The sequence below is a fragment of the Sander lucioperca genome, chromosome 1 (genome assembly GCF_008315115.2).
Source record: "Sander lucioperca isolate FBNREF2018 chromosome 1, SLUC_FBN_1.2, whole genome shotgun sequence".
NCBI classification, from domain to species: Eukaryota; Metazoa; Chordata; class Actinopteri; order Perciformes; family Percidae; genus Sander; species Sander lucioperca.
Window position 1 is genome coordinate 37,013,962 of NC_050173.1, and position 18,472 is coordinate 37,032,433.

Genomic DNA, 18,472 nt, shown 5'->3' on the forward strand with positions numbered 1-18,472 from the left:
GAAAGAAAATGAAGTTAAAATATGTATGATACAGGAGCGTAGTGTGGTTTCCTGAACTCAACATACAAGTAGCTGTGTGTAAATGTGTGACTCAGTTCTCAGCATGACTGTTCTTCCATTGTTACCCTACAGCTGTGCAGTAATGTGCTGATTATGCTTAATACTAGTCTTTTATCAAGTCACCAAAACAGCATGAAAGAAAATCACTTTAAATCACTGTCTGGTTTTAACCATTTTATTTGGCATAATTTAAAATTATCTCACTGTTAGTTCATTTATACAAATATGCTTTTGTTATATATAAAACAATTACAAACAGATTTCTACAAATCAAGTTCCCAGTGTAAAAGCGTAGTACCACGCACACGGCAGCATACAGCTCCGGGACACTGTCAGAGAGCCCCACAGGTGTATGTTCCACTTCAACAGCATTATCTGAGTGAAATCAGGACATGGCAAAAAACAAGCTCACGGAAGTTGACAGTTTGACATATTGTGCACTTACATTCAACCCTCCACACACCGATCTGGTAAATTCTCACACATCCTTCGGCAGATTTCAAACCGCATCGCTGTTGTTAAACAAAATCTCCCGCTCGTGTTGCGCTTCGGTTATTCTAGACTTTACACAGGCCAGGATCTAGGTTGACATATAATATACCCCGCTTGAGTGAGTAAATGAATGATTACTATAGTAAAAGGGCTGCTGTTATTACTGGCAGCTGAAAGCACAAATGAGCAATCAGTCATTACTAAAATATTTTATAAAAATGTATAAAAGTCTTCAGATGTGACAAGGCTCGTTCCACCAACGCAGCTCTTGCTAACAGTATGTGCAAGTTGTGCTAGTGCCTTGCCCTCACTGCACCATGCAATGCAGGGATGTAAACCACAATCTGTTCAGAGCTGCGGGCCACGAGCACTATGCTCCGTTTCACAAATGCACACAGACTTGCCGAGCAAGATGTCAGTTTTAACACCTGTGTCTTACAAAGGGGGCTGTAAGAAGAGTGTTTACTGGCAGGAACAAAGGCAGAAAGCTTCTGAAAAATTACAAAAATGAAACCCAGAGATGGTTGGACCTGCATTTGAAAAGACTCGTGGCACTTACATCAATATAACGAGAACCTCTGACAAAGGAGCACTGCTGGTCTTTGGTTTAGATAAGGCACCTGACCAAACAAAAGGCTCCAAACATATTGTAGATAAACTGCTAATACATGGTAGAAAAATGAAGGCAGCTATGACCCGGTGCTCTTCCAAGATGAAATGTTTTTCACTGACCAAAATATATAGGAAAAGAGGTGTATATAGCCTAGCACAAGCCAGTTAAAACCTATTATTGTATTATATGCTAGACTGAATCAATTAGGCAGTGGTCATAGTCGGTTGGCCGTACATGTAAGGCAATAATGTAAATGACAAAGGAGCATTATGGAGTTGTGGTTTATCAAATATGAGTATTAACTATTACACACAAACATCTTACTGATCAAATAAACATAAGCTATTACAAAAAATATATTCAACTTTGGCCATAACCGCACTCGTAGGTTAAAAACATTTGAGGAAAAAAAAATCATTTACAGAGTAAATTCAACATAATTAGACAAAACACAGTCTCTTTGACTCCCACCCTGTCAAAAAGTAATTCTTAGGCATGTTTTAATGGCACTCGGTGTGAGCCTCAAGAGTTAAGACATAGACAGAGGAGCGCTGTACTATAACCTGACTTCCTGATATGCCAGCTTGAGAATTCCTGTACCAGTGTGGGTTAATTTGGCAGAGGCCTTATGACACCTACCTCTCTATTACTGAAGAGGGTAAATGGTCAGCTGCTTTCAATAGGTCCGGCTTATCTTCAAAGGTCTACTGGCTCTTCATCCATGTGTGGCAGTGAGAGAGCAGTGCAAGAGGCTGGAAAGGCAGCCTGCCAGACAGCTCTAACATGCCAGACTGAGCACAAGGGGAACTGCAGCTCGAGAGTTTAACCTCTAATCTGTGCATATTGGTTAAGGGCTACTGGCATTTGTCCAGGAGTCATCACACCATGTCTGGACTCAAGATGCTTGAAATTAAAATTTGTTCACCCTCTACTTAGCTGTTTATTATATCTAAATAGGCAAGTGAAAGCATTTTGATGGTGACATTGCTTGAGACTCATGAGATGCAACCTAGGTGAGAGTATGAGGTAGTCATTATTTCTCCACCTGAACAAAGGCAGATCTCTTCTCTCCAGTCAAACAGGGTAGCTTGGTTGGTTGGTTTGGATGTTATTATGGCTTGTGACAACCATGATCAGCATTTTATAAGGCAAAGCAGAGAAGCTATAAATCTAGAACAATGTAAAATTGGAGAAAAGTGTAAATATCAAAAGTTAAAATGCAAGGAAAATAGGAGTTGGTCTGTTGCCCCCATTTTGGCATAGTCACTTTGGTGATGATGGCAACGGAGTGAAATCCTCCAGGAGATGAATAAGGAAGAGAGGAGTAACAGAGGAGCTGAAAACAAAGTCTAAACTGCCTGAGATGGTATGGAGGCAGCCAGATGGCGACGTTTGTTCCTCAGCCTTCCTTTGCATCTATGGATCTCCATCATCCCTCTCCACAGTCCAAATATGGGAACCATTTATTACAACAGCACACACTTCTTGGGACTCTTTTTCGTGACTGGATACAACACTGCCTTCACAGCTTCCGCAAACACCTCCCTGACACCATCCTGCAGGAGAGCAGAACACTCCATGTATTTAACAGCCCCAATCTGCTTGGACAGGGCGTTGCCCTGTTGCTGGGTAGTAGGAGCCAGGCCCTGCTCCTTCAGCTTCTTCACTGTTTCTGCATCGCCCCTCAGGTCCCTCTTGGTGCCCACCAGCAGGATGGGCACGTTGGGGCAGTGATGAGACACCTCGGGGTGCCACTTGTGCCTAACATTGGCATGGGAGGAGGGGCTGCCAATAGAAAAGCAGATGATGAAAACATTGGTCTGGGGATAGGAGAGCGTGCGCAGGCGGTCATACTCCTCCTGGCCTGCTGTGTCCCACAAGTTGAGGCTGACAGTGCGGCCGTCTACGCTCATCTGGGCGCTGTAGTTGTCGAACACTGTGGGAATGTACTCTTCGGGGAAGGCATTGGTGGTATAAGAGATGAGTAGGCAGGTTTTACCGACTGCCCCGTCACCCACCACCACACACTTTATGGTCTGCATCCTGCCTACGACCACTGGGGCTGCAGCACCTGACAACAGAAAAAAATGGCACCTGGGTAACTTATAAATGCAATACTCATGCTCTGCGAGGTTAATATAAGCTTTTCAACACCAGTGATAAGAGGATGATTGCCGGCCAGTGACTTTGCGATAGCAGTTTCTACAGAAACACAACTTTTCAAACAATTAGCAGAAGAGCTAACCACCGCCAACGTTAGCTCATCGACGTAATTAACGTTACCTAGGTTAGCTCCAATTTCAGCCGTCCACTAATAAACATTGTCTGGAAAGTTTACAGAGCCAAGTTAACCATAGTCTTTGAACAAAGGACAGCGAACGAATCTATAGTGAGACGCTAATTTCCCGGTGTTGATTTCGCACTGTTCACTTATGATACTAGGCGTTCCCCCGGTGGCTAGCATCAAGCTAAGGAACTAGCGCATTTAGTGGCTAACAAGCTAGCTAGTTAGCAAACAAGTTGAAAGTTTATTGGCACGCCACTTCTCGAAAAGGTCTGTTCCTAGCCCAATAACCTCCCACAGGCTACTCAAAAAAATATATTCCCTTCTAATATATGTCTTAGAAGTAGTTATTTGCAGTAACAGTGAAATTTAAAGGATTTTATGACTTACCGCCACTTGTCTTTCGATCTCTTTTTGCCTGGTATAGTCAATCACAGCCGCATCCGGGGAGCTGTCCATTACGTAAAAATCGACGTACGGAAACAATGCAAACTGGTAGTTGTAGTTTTATTTGGCCACAGTATTTTCCCTGACACTAGATGGCGATGTACATCCATGTGTTAAGCTGTTTTGCTTTCCTGTGATTTTCTAATTTCCATTTGACCTGTGTTGAAAACTGTCTGTGCAGACCAGCACGAAACACTCGAAGTTAACAGCACTGTTACACGAATTTCAACTTTAAGATTTGGCTGCAAGTGTGCTGACAGGAAATAGCCTTGTGTGAGAATAACAGGACATGTTTTATTATTGAGAGCTTTCATATAAAATTGCAATATTTTAGCGTAGCACTACTCTATTAGCCTACAAGTAGCCTATAAGAAGAAAAAATATAATTAGAAACAAAATTAAAGTACTGCAATGGCCCCCTATGTGCTATTTTTGATTGACTGAAACATTAACATGTAAACAGCATTTTAATGTTGTAGCTGGTCGAAGTGGAGCTCATGTTAACTATATTATACACTCTTGGGTAGCTGTAACGATGCTTCATATTTCATATGATGAATATTAATTGATATCATTGATTGATTACGATTTTAGCTGTTTATTATATCTAAATAGGCAAGTGAAAGCATTTTGATGGTGACATTGCTTGAGACTCATGAGATGCAACCTAGGTGAGAGTATGAGGTAGTCATTATTTCTCCACCTGAACAAAGGCAGATCTCTTCTCTCCAGTCAAACAGGGTAGCTTGGTTGGTTGGTTTGGATGTTATTATGGCTTGTGACAACCATGATCAGCATTTTATAAGGCAAAGCAGAGAAGCTAGTGAGGGAGGCTGTTCCTGAATTTTACCAGTCTGTTAACATTTTAGAATAAGTCTAAATGCTCTGACTTTATCCTTTCTCTTGAACTTGCCACATTCTCGACATTAAATGCCAGTGTCAATGTGTATGCATACATACCCCACATTTAAAGGCTGTAAAACAATCCTGTCTCCTCGTCCTTAAAGCCCATATATCACTTATTCAACTTCAGACAAGTAATTATTCTCACTAAGCCATTGCTTTCAGATCAATGCAGAATACATGAAGGCAGCTAAAAGAGGCACCACTTTAGACTACTCTGTCCTGCACCCCTGGAGACCCGTCCATGATGTCACCTCTATACACTGAGGCAGGTTAAGAGGCCAGCACTGACCGACAACCGGACACTCAAGAACACAAAGAGGCACCGGTTTATTGCCTTTCCCAAGAGGTTCTGGCGTCACTGCAGCCTATAAAGAGAGAACTCCCACTGGGACCCTACACCCACAGTCACCCTCCACCCCAACCCTTACACCCCACTATTCTGCCAGGAGATTCCCCGGGACGTCTGTAGCATTTCCATGACAACAGCCACTGACAGAGATGGGGGTGACTGTGTCAAGAGATGCAGCAAGAGGGAGTTCAGACGAGAGGGAGAGAGAAAAATGAGGGGGACAAGAAGACAGAGGACAGCAAGATGCAAGAGCAGCAGTTAATAAGAAAGAGCGGGGACCTTGAAAGTGAAAGCTCTCAAAGCAAGTGCTCCTCTAAATCAAGACTGAAGAACAGATGTAAATATATATCAACAACAACAGACACGTACGTTTTTAATTTACCTGATGAGTGCCTTTCTCAGAGACAGAAACTACTATTCAGAACTCCATCTTTATTCATCCTGTCTTTTTTTAATTATAAATCCACATAATACAGTGAATAACAACCAATGCTATTCAATAAAGTTATAGAATCTTTTGATACAAAAAATGACAAAACAGTTACAGTAATCATCTCCTTGCAGCCTCTTCTTCAGTTTGTAAAGTGCATCAGAACAATGAGGCCTCTCAACAAGAGGATAAACAGTTCAATATTGTACCGAGTTCAGTTCGGACTGTAAGACAGCTAAGTGTGGAAAACATTTGGACAAAACTATTTTTTTTCAATGCTTGAGAGATTGAAACAGTTTCCCAAATTACACTTTTTTCAAAGCACACTTGGCACAGACTAGGACAAGTCGTAACTAGGAGTCATGTCACTTGGTTGTGTTCTATGAATAGTAGTAGTAAGATGCGTGGTCTTGTGGTATCCTATTGCCTGCAAAGGACACAAATGGGTGTACAAAGAGGTAGGATTTATTCTGCTATTGGGTGAAGCACATGAGATAAATTGTCCCCGATACACCCAGTGCAGCTCCCTCTCACATATGTAGAGCCTAAGCACTCAGAACTACATACAAATTTCATAAAAGTTGACCTAGAGCTGATTAAGACCAAAAATCTGACTGATGACTCACACTCTTAATTAATACCCACACTGTTGACATTAGACTAAAATCCATAAAAGGCATGAAAAGTGTGAAAGTGCAAGCACTTATTCACTCCCATCACTTCCACATTGGTGGAGCTGCAGTGGCTCGGGGCATTTTGGGACCAGGTATCCGTGAAGCTGTAGGAGCTTTAGAGTTAACCACAGAGGTGCTTGTGCTTGTTGTCTTGGCAGTTTTATTTCGGGCAGCAGATATGACAGCCGTGCGTATGGTCTTGGCGGTGGCGGAGGACGGGCTGTGGGCAGTGCGAGGCAGGGAGGGCGCCTGAGTCTCAGAGTTCGGGGCGAGTCGTTTTGACACACGGAGAGGAGTTCCTCTGACGAAGGCTGGCTGGGTGCTGCCTGAGACCTTCTCTGGTACGGATCTTTCTGAGGTCCTGCGGGTTAAGGAGGGCTTCCCTGGAGTCTGTGGCTCACTTACAGTCCTCTCCCGTGTGCTATTACTCCGTTTCACCTCTGTCTGAACAGCGGCAGGCTGTGTGATAGGAGAGGAGCGCATGGATGTGCTGCGAGGACTAGACAGCCGGCTGGGAGTGGTTGGGTTAGCGGGGGTTGGGGCTCCATTTGAAGGCTCCGTTTTGGAGCGCACCCTGGGAATGCCCGTGCTATTTGAAGGTCCCGCACGTGACACAAGTCCCCTTTTGGCCCCTATTCCACTACGTACAGGGATCTTCATGGTTCGACTCTCCTCCTTTGATGTAGGCGACACTGGAGTTGTCCCCGCTCGGAGGTCACCCTCCCTTTCTTTCCTCCATTTGGAGCAGAGGCTCGGTGCGGGTCGGGGGAGTGGGGAGGTTGGGGGTGACAAGGCATCATAGGATCGGAGGCCTTTCACCAGAGTGTGGCACTCCAGTGTTTCACCAACACGGGAGTAAGGCCTTGGCGTCTCCCTCTCAGAACTCGGCAAATCGGAGTACTCCTCTCGCTGTGATTGGCTGAACTCTGGTAGACTGGAGGGCATCCAGTTCTTCTCCGCAGGTGTGGACGCCACTTCTGTGTTAGTGTGCTTTGTTAAGCCCTCATCAGGCGAGGGCATCACACCACTTGTTGTTATGGTGGGCGTCTCTCGCGCCTGTGGTTGTGACAGGACACTCTCTGTAGCATTTACAGATGATTGTGATTGGCTCTCAGATCTCTGGTACATTAATGACCCAGTCCTGGTGTCACTGTGAGAAAGTATTCCACTTGTTTGAAGAGAGTGAGATACAGACTCATCAACACGAGAGCCGTTAGATCTACTCTGAACAGGCAGAGTATTGTCTGTCACTGGCAGGCCAAACCTATGCCTGTGAGTGGGGGTCTGGTTTTTAACACCAAGGGCAGTTTTATCGGTGGGCATAGCAGCAGAGTTTGTGCAGGAACTGGGTGAAGATTCAGTGGTCATCGAAACCACGCGTTCATGTAAAATCTCAGATTTCTTTTCTAGTCCTGTTGTCTTCGACTGGGCGTGCAGCACATACGAAATGCTCTCAGGCCCTTTCTGCTTGACTGCGAAGCCATGGCCACGCTGAGAGTGACTAAATATGGCAATGTGCGAGTCCTGAACTGCTTCCCTGCTCCGGTTAGTTGCTCGGCTATGCTGAGACCTGCTACCTCCACCAAAAACAGGTTCTTGGTCGATAGGGGAACATGTGCCATCAGTCTCTGGGGAGCTACAAAGCACAGCAGTGGTCTCATGGTCAGAGAAGCTGTTGGAGTGATAACTGGCGGACGTGGGACTGCTGCCCAGCTCAGGGTAGTTTTTAAACATGGATGAGTTGTGGAGATGGGTGTCGTTGTGGAAGTAATGGGAGTGCCGGCGGGACTCAGAGGCTCTTAGGCTTCGTCGACTCCAAGTGCAGCTCAAGTTCTTCTCCAGCAGTTTCTCAAGCTCATCTGGGTTCTCCTGACTCTGAGGCTCTCTGGCAAGGCTGAGGCCCAGGTCCAGCCCCGTACAAACAGCCAGAGAGCGACGCTTTTCCCCCATCTCACGCTGACGCTCGAGACGTTTCTGCTCCTTCAGCTCCCGCTCTGCATTCTCCTGTAGAAAAGGGAAAGAATCATTCATTAGTGACGCTTAATGCTGAGTTGAATCTATACTATTTTTTGACAATGTACATGTTTTAATCAACAAATATTTCCATAAGTGAAAAATGTTTGCCGTGTTATACACTGTATCATTTAATGTGATTTGCAAACTGAAAACCAGTTAACAATGTTTAATATATTTGCCATTAATTTTTAGAAATCAAACCTGGACAGCTCTTTGGAAGCGGAGGCAAAACGAATGGAAGACCCTGCAAGCCTCTTCTAGTTTGAAGGTGCTGTCATCTTCACAGAAGAACTCCACTAGAGCCTGACTAGACATCCTCATGCCCTCCACCTCATCCTCTGCCTCCTTCAGACGCTCCTCAGCCACCTGCACAGGCAAAGTTTACACGGTCATCTTTTGAAGCAAGACACTAGATACAGTTTTAATATATTACAGACTATGTTTTATACCTCTAGGAAAGGTTGTGTATGCTGCTGAATCTCTGCCTCATTATGGATGTTTGCCTTGAGTGCCACCACTCTGCTCTTTAACTTGGATAAGTCTTCCAGCACAGACTCCTCACTCAACCTGCAGAGGAGAGGACATACAAATACACAATTATAATAAGAACTATACAGAAATAGCTGTGCAATATATCTTGAAAGGGTCTCATAACCAAAAATAGGTAATCAATGAATGCAAATGATCCAAAGTTGTAAAATATATTGTAAAATGGACTCCATGAATTCCTTAGCACCTTGCAGTATCAGTGTTGTCATGACCCACTTTCTCTCAGGCAGCTAGCTATTGCTAACAGCTGGGTGCCTTGTTCTGATACAACAATGCAATAGATTTACATGATTTGTGTTTAGCAGCCTGTTGGGGTGTACGGATGTTATTAAACAGGGCTTGTATATTCCCTCAGACACAGTCGCTGTAGGATCTGAGTTTTGGGAAGAGACTGACCTGGAGGCGGAGCCAACATGGCCTATTTGGCTGGGAAATGACAGTAAACTCTGGTCCTTTTTCACAGCTTCCTGTGGAGACAAGCACAAATGATTATCCAGCTATTGTTTCAAAAGAAGCAACATGTCATTTGCTAATGTTGACAAATCATATGCTTGGCGGAGCAGTTGAGCTTGAGAGGCTACTGTTTTTCAAACACTTTGTAGTCAGAAACGATTGTTTCTTGCAAAAACTGTGCTAAAAGTAATTTTCTCTAAATGTTTTCAACCGGAAATACACACTTTTTTACTTTAGAAGTCCAGCTTTTTACAAATACCTTTACACAATGTACGTCTTCTTCATAAAGAATAGTGTTCAAATGAAAAGAAAAAAATTAGATGACTGGCACATACATAGCTGTGTTCTCTTACTTACTGTGTTTACTCTAACTGGGTTTTATAGGATGTTTTCTTGTCAGATCTTACCATAGCTACAAAATGCAGCAGATTCATGCCGGGCTTGTTGGCTTTGGTGTCAGCTAGTTTGAGCAGCGATGAAATTCTGAAACCAGCGGCGTTCCCTGCATATCCACCCTAAGAGTCCACATGCAAGGTTAGAATAACACATACACACACATGTGACAACTTTAAACAAACAATGATACAAAACCCAGGTGCACGTTAGAGCGACGCCCCTGAACACACCCAGACCCCTAAAGACTGGTGTATTGTACACAGATAAAAGGACTGACTCCGCTTTGTCTGGCTAAAGAAAAGAAAAGAAAACAAATAAAATAAAGATGCACTCACAGCGTTCATATAGTTTCCTGCTTTCAGCACCAAGCGAAGGATGGAGTGTAATTCAGGACAGCTCAGCAGTTCTAGGAGAGAAGACAGGAGATTCATTATTGTGCTTCAAGGTTGAGGAATAAATGGGGATGGATGTGTATGCAGCTGACGTCAAGGCCTTAAAATGAGTCAGCAACATTGAAGAACTGCCACTCAAGCTGACTGGTGAACTAAAACTTTTATCTCATAGATAAGTAGGCTATTCTGAATTCACATTTGCATTCTAGGTACAAACTTTACCACTCTAGACCAATTCTAAATAGGAGCATTGAAAGGAGACCTAGATCTTTATAGTGGTGGTGTGCACAGCTCCCTGCTGTTAACTTTACCTCTGGCCGCCTCCCTCAGACATCTGGCTGCCACACAGAGAGAGGTCACAGCGGGGTCAAACTCTTGTTGCAGGATCATGGCATCCAGACGCAGCCGAAAACTAATGGAAGAGGAAAGAGGGGGACGGATGGATGGATGGATGGATGGATGGATGAATGAATGGCCAGGCGGTGAGTAACGGATGATGGAGACAAAAAGGCACTCCTGATCAATCATCAGTTAAACAAGGGCACATCATCACAAAGTGAAGCACGTGAGTAAGGACAAGTGTCACATAAAAATAAACAAGATAAAGGGGAATTTTCAAAAAGTTCGAAAGTACTGGGGGTTTTTTTTGGTACTTTATCCAATCTAAGACTAAATTTGTACCTGGGGACTTCCACCAACAGCAGCAGGAAAAGATCAGGCTCTCCAAGCCAGCTCCGCTCCCCACTGAACCTCCTCAGGCGGGACTCCTGAGAGAGAACACATGCTAAATCAAATCTGGGAAGCAGCTTCGATTGAAAAAAACCAACATGCCGTTAACGGTCAATCCTAGTCACCGTCAATATCTTTCAGCGTGATCCTTCTCCGGAAACAGAGCACGTCATACGACATGGTGCATTGGCAAACGTTTGATTATCCTAACCAGAGCCAGATGATGAGTAAGAGAAGAGGGGAGGCAAGGGAGGGGGGTTGTCATTGTTGTATTTGTATGCCAAAAAAAAGCCACTTTACCTCGTCATTGTCTGGCAGCAATTTGCAGAGCTCTGTGAGCTTCTCTACTCCGTAACGGCCCCCAGCACCGTGCCTGATATCCTCAACTATCTCCTTAGCAGGCCTGCAGAAAAATGACAACAGACATGTTTTTTTGTTTTTTTTCAGCCTGACGCCCCACGAAGAAAACTCATGTTATGTTTGTTTTGCTTTAATCACACAATGTTCAGGCTTATCCCATTCTTATCAGTCAAAGTGTTGGGGAAAGAGGGTTGGTTGACGCCACACTGGCGACACAAAGTGGCATATCCACTTGGCAAATAGAAGGCAGACGTGCAGAGAAAATGTCTGAAAGGCCTTGAGATGTCAAGGTGAAAGAAGAGAAAGTGAACTGACTGACTTACTTCCTCTAAGTGACACATCTATTCCAGCAGTTTTCCATTATCCCCTCCCCTCCCTCCCCTCCCTCCCCTCCCCCTCATCTTACAGCCCATCACGTGCTCATACTCCATTATGTGCATGCTACTGTGTGTGGCTTACTCTCCTCATTCATAGCTCAACATTTTAGACACCAACAGTTTAGGGTCTACCTATAAAGACATCTAAGACATAATCTTTCTTATTATTATTATTATTATTATTATTATAATAACTCCCTTTCAAAACGGAAACACGGTTTTACACTCTAATTATGTGCTGTGTCATCTGTCCCAACTAGTTCTATTGACAACAAGACGCTGAGTAAAATAACCTATAAAACAGAACTATCACATGATGAAAAGATATTGAAGTGACTACTCAGACACTGACAATACAAAACTATATTTTGTTTAAACTACACCCACAATTCAACAGTAGCTCTGTCTGTGTTTAGAACATCAGGCAAATAAGCTCCCAACAAGACAAATGTTTGTGTGCACAAGAGGCTCTTTTCACATAAGGGCTTTCCCTACAAGTCTTGACAAATCTGGTTTAGAAAAGAACCGCTCTTCAGTTGAGTCTCCGTGAACAATTCACGCACACTGGAGGCATGACAATAAAGCAACTCAGCACTTATTTTCCATGTCTTTGTATTATTATTTCTACCTGCAAATGTTGCACAGGTCATGATTTTCAACATCACAATGTTAATGAGAATGTTTCAGACATTAAGCTGTATGTAAGTATGCTTTAATGATTATTAAAACAGCCCTATTCATTTCAAGAAGTGCAGCTTTGTTTGAGCCAGGCAAGCATGCTAAACAGGCTTCAGGGGATGGATGAATATGACAAGCCACCAGTGGGGTCTCTCTCTGTAGGGGGTAGCTTTATACATTAGACGCTCTTTAAAGGGGAACTATGCAGTTTTTTTAGCTTAATTTACCTTAACTGAACAGCTTCAGAGTCATTGGAATGGTTATATGGTTTTTCGAGTTGAATGGTGGTCGTCTCGCTCCCCCCTAGCGCCTGAGAGCTGAAAAACCACCCTTGCAACTTTGGGCCGGCAAGTCGACTATCGTCATGGCTGAGCCGGCAAAAAAGAAGCAGAAAGCTAGGAAAGCATTGTTGGAGGAACAGAGAAAGAGGAAACGGCAGACTGACCGAGAGAGGAGTCAGACACAAGTAAACATAGGAGCTGCCAAATGTCTATTCCGAAGCTGTAGGGGGAGCTCTATAAAGAAACCTGCGAGCAAAAAGCGAGAAAACAGCGAAGAAATGGCCAAAACTGCATAGCGCCCCTTTAAGGGCATCAGCAGGTGTCAACTCTGACTCCTCAGGCTTTACCCGGCAACCCTCCTACAAGACCCCCAGTCCTGCTGCTCAGTTTGCACCCTCCCCTGCACCTGTCTCGTGCAATATACTTGTGTCTCCTCCCTGACACCAGACATCCTCTCTCCTGATGAGACTTCACACTTCTGACAAACACAGACACCAACCCATCTTTGACATATGGCCACACACTTCAGTTCAACTCAAGTGAAGTACTGTTCCCCAGGGTCCTGCTGTACACACTTCTATTTCCTGCTCTTAAAACTACTAGGTGACCTCCTGCAAATGTAGACAATAAGGCCAAAAGCTGAAACGGTTCAAGTGCAACACATTGTTAACATGACGCATCAGATCTCTTTAGGGGCCGCCATTGTTGTTTTGAACAAACAGTCGCCCAGCACTCACACCTAAATCACGGCCATAGCTGCCAATAGCTCCTCACAGGACGCTGATTGGTCTGAACCGCTGGTTGTTCAGACACAAACGCATTACTTGAAGCCTGACTAGATGGATTTGTGTGATCTAGTGTTACAATGATGCAAAACCTAAAAAAACAGCAAATCCTCCCATTTGAGAAGTCAGAACCTGCAAATCTTGCCACTTTTGCTTTAAAAAAAATTAATGAAACCAAGAATCAATTATCAAAAAAGAGTTACTGACTAATGTTCTGTTCATCCACTTACTGATAAATCAACTAATTGTTTCAGCTCTAGTTAAGAAGAAAGAAGCTTACATCTTGAACTGGCGTAGAAATATTCCAATGTTCATACTGCGTTTGGAGTCCAACAGGGAGATCTGTAAAGAGGCGACGAAGGACACAATTGAGGGGAAGAAAAGTGCAAGAAATCTCACTATCTTTAAACAAGGCTGACAAATATCACCGCTATCCTTATGAGCTGACCTCTTCCGAGTTGTCCTGGGGGGATCTGCAGCGCAGCAGAGCGGACCGCCGTCTCAGGGTGCTGGTTCTGTCCTGAGGCTTATTGTCCCTCTGACCAAACAGCTCATCCAGAGAATGGAGGTCTATGGGGAACTCATCCTCACCCGAGGCCGCCCCGTTCCACACACTCTTCCTCCCTTCAACCTTCTCTTTGGGGATGCGCTCCCAGTTCAGCTTCCTCAGCCGACTCCGACGGGCACTGTCCGCCCGGCTAAAAGGCGAAGAGGACCCAGGTGGAGGTGGAGGAGGAGGTGGAGGCGGAGGTGGCGGAGGTGCTAGGGGAGGCGGTGGAGGAGCGACCAGAACTGGACGCGGCTCCATGGCTGTCACTTCCACAGTGTCAGGGGCAGGGGCGGGAAGGGCAGGCTGTGTTCCATGAAAGGCACGAGATTCCTTGATGGCCACCGTCAGGTTGATGAGCATAGAGGCTGTCTGGGTTTAAGAGGGAGGGAGGGGAGATAGCAGGCGAGCAGTCAGTCAGTGACTTCTTTCCACTTTACAGTGAGCTCTAGTTCAAAGGTCCATCAATAGTTCCAGCCTATAACAAGACAACACAAAATCTTATCTTAGACAATATTTGACACAGAGAGAGAAAATTAGTGTTATCCCAGGGTTCTGTAACAGCAAGCGTCCACTTTAACTGAGGCTGATGAGCTCACCTGAGCTAGTCTGACACCTGGCCTCACTTCTCCTTTCATTAGCATGACTCCGGTACATTGACTGATTTAGTTTGGGCTAAAAATGTAACCCCCGGTTCAACCTACAGTGGAAGTTCAAGGCGTTTTTGGGAAAGTACTAGCTGAGCAAGATGAGCTCTCCTCCTCTGTAGGCTGTTTAAACAGCTTGTCCCATCCTGTTCAGTTTCACCTCACTGCATGCACACGCACCTCTCCCTTCTAATTAGATTACATGGAGACCTCACGGGCAAGGAGATGCACGGTTAACCACAGAGATGTGAAATAGAGGGTCTGCAACTTCAAAAATCATGACTTTAAATTTCCTCGTTATGGGAGGTTCACATCTGAAAGTCATGGTTGCACATACTTGCACCAGCAAGTTATAAACAGGATTAGTGATGCAGTATGAGTCAGAGGTTTCAGGTGTCAAGGAAAAGTCTTTAATCATGACATGGCTTAGCATTTGGCCCAAAACACATCCCCTCGTCCTTTCTCGCGCAATTAATATGAATCACAACTTATGGGAAACTTTTTAGGGATGCGGGCGATTGCCAAACTGTTCCATAGAGCGGCGCACGAGCGCGCTGCAAAAACCGCCGCCGGTGATCTCACCCTCCATCATTTTAGGACATCTGTATCTTGCCAAGCGAAAAATCATTTGATAAATCTTGTTGTTCAAGAGCTCATATGAAGGATGAAGAGTAACGGGAAAAGATAGTTATCAATAAAATAAAAAATAAAAAAACGCAAAATTTACGTCAGCTATGATAACTTTGATGATAAACTTTGATGATAAACTTTTTTTAATGTTGACATTTTGGTTCAAGCTAACAAAACTGGTTCTTATAACTCGGTGGTTTATCCCTGTGAATTTTAGGTTCACCTCACATTGAAAGTTATGCCTCAATTAAAGGTTGACAAAACATTGTTCAAGTAATTTTCATTTCTCTGAATCAGGACAACCCAATTAAGTTGTTTTCACTTACCTGCCGTTAGCGGAACTGAGAGGTAACCCCACAAACACCGACAAACGCTCGCGGTTTAATTGTACTTGAGACTTCGATAAAGGTACGCGTCAATCTCAGTTTTTTGTTTCCTGTATCTCCTTTATCCCGGTGAGTTGTGCCGCTCCACTCGCTGCAGTCCTGTTTTCCTTTCTTAACTTGCAGGGAAACTTCCACAGTCTACCAGGAACGCGCAGACGCGCGCACCCGCTCGCTGATCTGCCTGTATCCTCCCAGTTTTCCCATGGGCGGATTTAGGGGTTTTCAGGTGGGAGTACACTCGATCTTAAATCCACTTTACTCCACTTTTAGACTATGAAAATGTTATTATGGGACTGAATGTCTGGTATGTTTGCCATGTTGAAAAAGAGTAAATAAAAGTATGTAAATACTCAACACAATCAATAATCAGAATATTTCAATTATAGTATTTCTTTAACTTTTATAGGAATTGTTTTAATGGCCTTGATATGGCTTATATGCCATTATTTTTAATGTTTGTCCAGATAAGATTGTACATGAAAGCTTGCTGTCAGGAGTTGTAGTGACAACCTGATGAGTATCTATTTCAGGCTAATCATCATAGTGGGCAGGACTCTGATCTGTAATTGGTGCAGAAGGCCTTGATCAGGCAAAGAAGAGTATGCTATTGAGAACCTGAGAGAGGGAGCAGATGGCTATCAGACATGGGAAATGATGTCCGCATCGCCTCCCTGAACCATAGGTGAAAGCCAAGAGACCAGAAGTCCCTCTAGGGTGCTGAAATGGCCCAGGTGCTGGGATGTAGGCCCATAACACCGACCTTTCATCCAAGGTGCTGGAGTGCCCCAGGCCCATGTCACCTGGTGCTCCGGAGTCCGGCTCAGGTAGCCCCTTTCACAGGCCACGCTGACAGGCAGACGTCATCACTTCTGGGTTCTGCAATAATTAGGGGGTTACGACCCCAAAGATCTGGCTATTGTTGTGTCTGTGCAGCAGGGCATGTTTTAGTGTTCCCGTGCCAGAATAAACCTCTCTCAGGAAACTTCACTTTCTATTCAGTCACTCAATTCTCAGAGTACAGTGCACTTCTCAGAATACAAGGAAATGCCATGGTGAGCGACAGCAGCTTTAATAGTCCATAAAGGCCCTGAACAACCCTGCACAATTCCATATATTATGCCAGCATTCATGCAACATGGACAATGCGACTTTGATTAATGAATTATCATTATTATTAATGAAAGGAGTTAACTTGGCATCCCTGACTTTTTTCACCAAGACAGTGAAATTGCAAGGAGACAAAAAAGTCTGTGATGTGTTTACAGGCCCACTCCCAGCCGGTACCCCGCTTTGCATAACAGTGAGCTTCAGAGCTTGTGCTTCACTCGGCCCATTCTTTAGTGAATGAATGTGCATGAGGGTGCTCATGTGTAAGATTTGTGTGTGCACCTGTGTGAGTTCGAGGGGGAATCCATGCATTCAAGTTAAATTGTGCTGCATAGACATCAAGGATTTAAGACGTCTTAAAATTGGTGGATCATAACCCTGACATTTGTTTGATGTTTGCTAACTTTTCCCTCAATGGAGAAATAATAAATAAGGTTTAACAACAGCAACACGTCTTTAGGAGCTCAGCACTTAGTTTGGTTGGGTGGTTGCAGCCATGCATCAAGTGTTAGCCCTCCTTAATCTCGCTTTGAAGTCCAAGAGGGGTTACGTAAAGGTGAAGGCCATTAGCTCCCTCCTCCCCTAACTCACACACACATAATCATAGCTGCACACACACGCACGGCCACGGACAAAAACACACAAAATGGCATTTGTTTGGCACAGTACTTTTGCTACAGTGATCAAATTCTATGCAGTGACCTCTGCTGTAATTGGCTTTTCACACTGCAGAAAAATTAATCCGGATGTGAAGAAATCAATACAATAGATTATTTGCCCAGATGTCCCATTTTTGTAGAGTGTAAAACTGGCTGTAAAACCGTTCCATGTGAAACTATTGATATAACCGTATGGGGGCTTAGTGTTATTCTGCCAGTCTGGTCGGCCACCTAGGTCTTGGCCATTTCCATGGTGGAGTAAATAGGTCAGTATGACTGCGGCTCTGCGGGGGTATTAAACACATAGTGTGTGTATATGTGCGTGAAAAAAACGTGCACGCATACACACACCTGGGTCTGATCCCAGACTGGGACAGTAGGTCTGGGGAGGTATTCCTAATCAAACCCAGCTTCCTTAGATCTCGCTTAGTTTCTCAACTGCACTCAGATCAGGTGCAGTTATCCAGAACAGCCTGAAAAGGATCTCTGGCTTTGGTCAGACCGCTGGCCTGATAAGGAGAGACAGCAAGAGACAGACAAAACAGACACATTCTCAGCGTCTTTCCCTCTTTTTCCAAAACTTTTCTCACACACAAACACATGTGGACTCACACTAACTCATACATGACTGCTCCATATATGAGAACGTAGAGTATATCCACTCCCGCACACATATTATACATGATAGTAAAAGACACAGAGGCTTCCACACACTGCTGCTGCACATTGTGACTTTAGGGGTTCACAGACAGGCCATTAGACCATGATACAAACATTATGGAGACCGAAAGATGAGAGGGCTGTGAGTCAAACCATGCTATGAAGTACTATCCGTGGAAGCTTTCACCTGGTTTTCATCTCTTTGTCAGAGCCGGCATGTGTGTTTAGACGTTTTTTTCTTTATTGCTCTCTTTGTTGGCTTCCTGACCATTCATTGTTTAGGCATTTCCACTATGTGCTTTTGAAACAGTATTAGCTACAGCACATGCTTTATTATCGATTGGTTTATCGGTGTTTTTGGCCCCCAACTGCTCATTCCAGGCAGCGCTGCCTGGAAGGCACTAGGATTAGGCACTGGTTATGGTTAGGGTTAGGGGTTAGGTTAGGGTTAGGTGCTTTGAAGGCAGCAGTCGCAGCGCCGTTGGGGGCAAAAAACAACATCGAGCTATCGATTGAGAGAGGCATGACTGAACCCTGTACCTCACCGTGTTTTTGTAGACTGTCC

General features: G+C 44.4%; 2 protein-coding genes across 3 annotated transcripts; both read right to left on the minus strand.

Moving 5' to 3' along the window:
- Window positions 1-219: 219 nt before the first annotated feature.
- Window positions 220-3,923, minus strand: rhogd (ras homolog gene family, member Gd). Its single transcript, XM_031319532.2, has 2 exons — window positions 3,840-3,923; window positions 220-3,236 (listed from the first exon to the last, which is right to left on the minus strand). Exon 2 carries the CDS (start codon window positions 3,205-3,207, stop codon window positions 2,632-2,634), a length of 576 nt encoding a protein of 191 aa, XP_031175392.1. The 5' UTR covers window positions 3,208-3,236; window positions 3,840-3,923; the 3' UTR covers window positions 220-2,631.
- A 1,969-nt stretch (window positions 3,924-5,892) lies between these two features.
- On the minus strand, window positions 5,893-15,685 carry fhdc2 (FH2 domain containing 2). 2 transcript variants are annotated; one of them, XM_031319649.2, is made up of 12 exons: window positions 15,422-15,685; window positions 13,720-14,296; window positions 13,552-13,613; window positions 11,091-11,193; window positions 10,743-10,828; window positions 10,373-10,473; window positions 10,005-10,075; window positions 9,681-9,788; window positions 9,217-9,287; window positions 8,721-8,838; window positions 8,473-8,637; window positions 5,893-8,259 (listed from the first exon to the last, which is right to left on the minus strand). In XM_031319649.2, the coding sequence occupies exons 2-12, from the start codon at window positions 14,179-14,181 to the stop codon at window positions 6,298-6,300; spliced, it is 3,309 nt and encodes a 1,102-aa protein (XP_031175509.1). In that variant the 5' UTR covers window positions 14,182-14,296; window positions 15,422-15,685; the 3' UTR covers window positions 5,893-6,297. The 2 variants fall into 2 exon arrangements, with proteins under 2 accessions (XP_031175509.1, XP_031175510.1); XM_031319650.2 differs by lacking the exon at window positions 15,422-15,685 and adding an exon at window positions 14,418-15,056.
- Window positions 15,686-18,472: the final 2,787 nt, after the last annotated feature.

Bases quoted from the DNA above. Each gene is read 5' to 3' on its own strand.
- rhogd (XM_031319532.2), bottom strand. From the start codon at position 3,207: ATGCAGACCATAAAGTGTGTGGTGGTGGGTGACGGGGCAGTCGGTAAA.
- fhdc2 (XM_031319649.2), bottom strand. From the start codon at position 14,181: ATGCTCATCAACCTGACGGTGGCCATCAAGGAATCTCGTGCCTTTCAT. The intron at 13,614-13,719 runs GTCAGCTCATAA...GCCTCTTTACAG, and splicing joins CCCAGGACAACTCGGAAGAG to ATCTCCCTGTTGGACTCCAA. The intron at 10,076-10,372 runs GTAAAGTTAACA...CTTCTCTCCTAG, and splicing joins TCTGAGGGAGGCGGCCAGAG to AACTGCTGAGCTGTCCTGAA.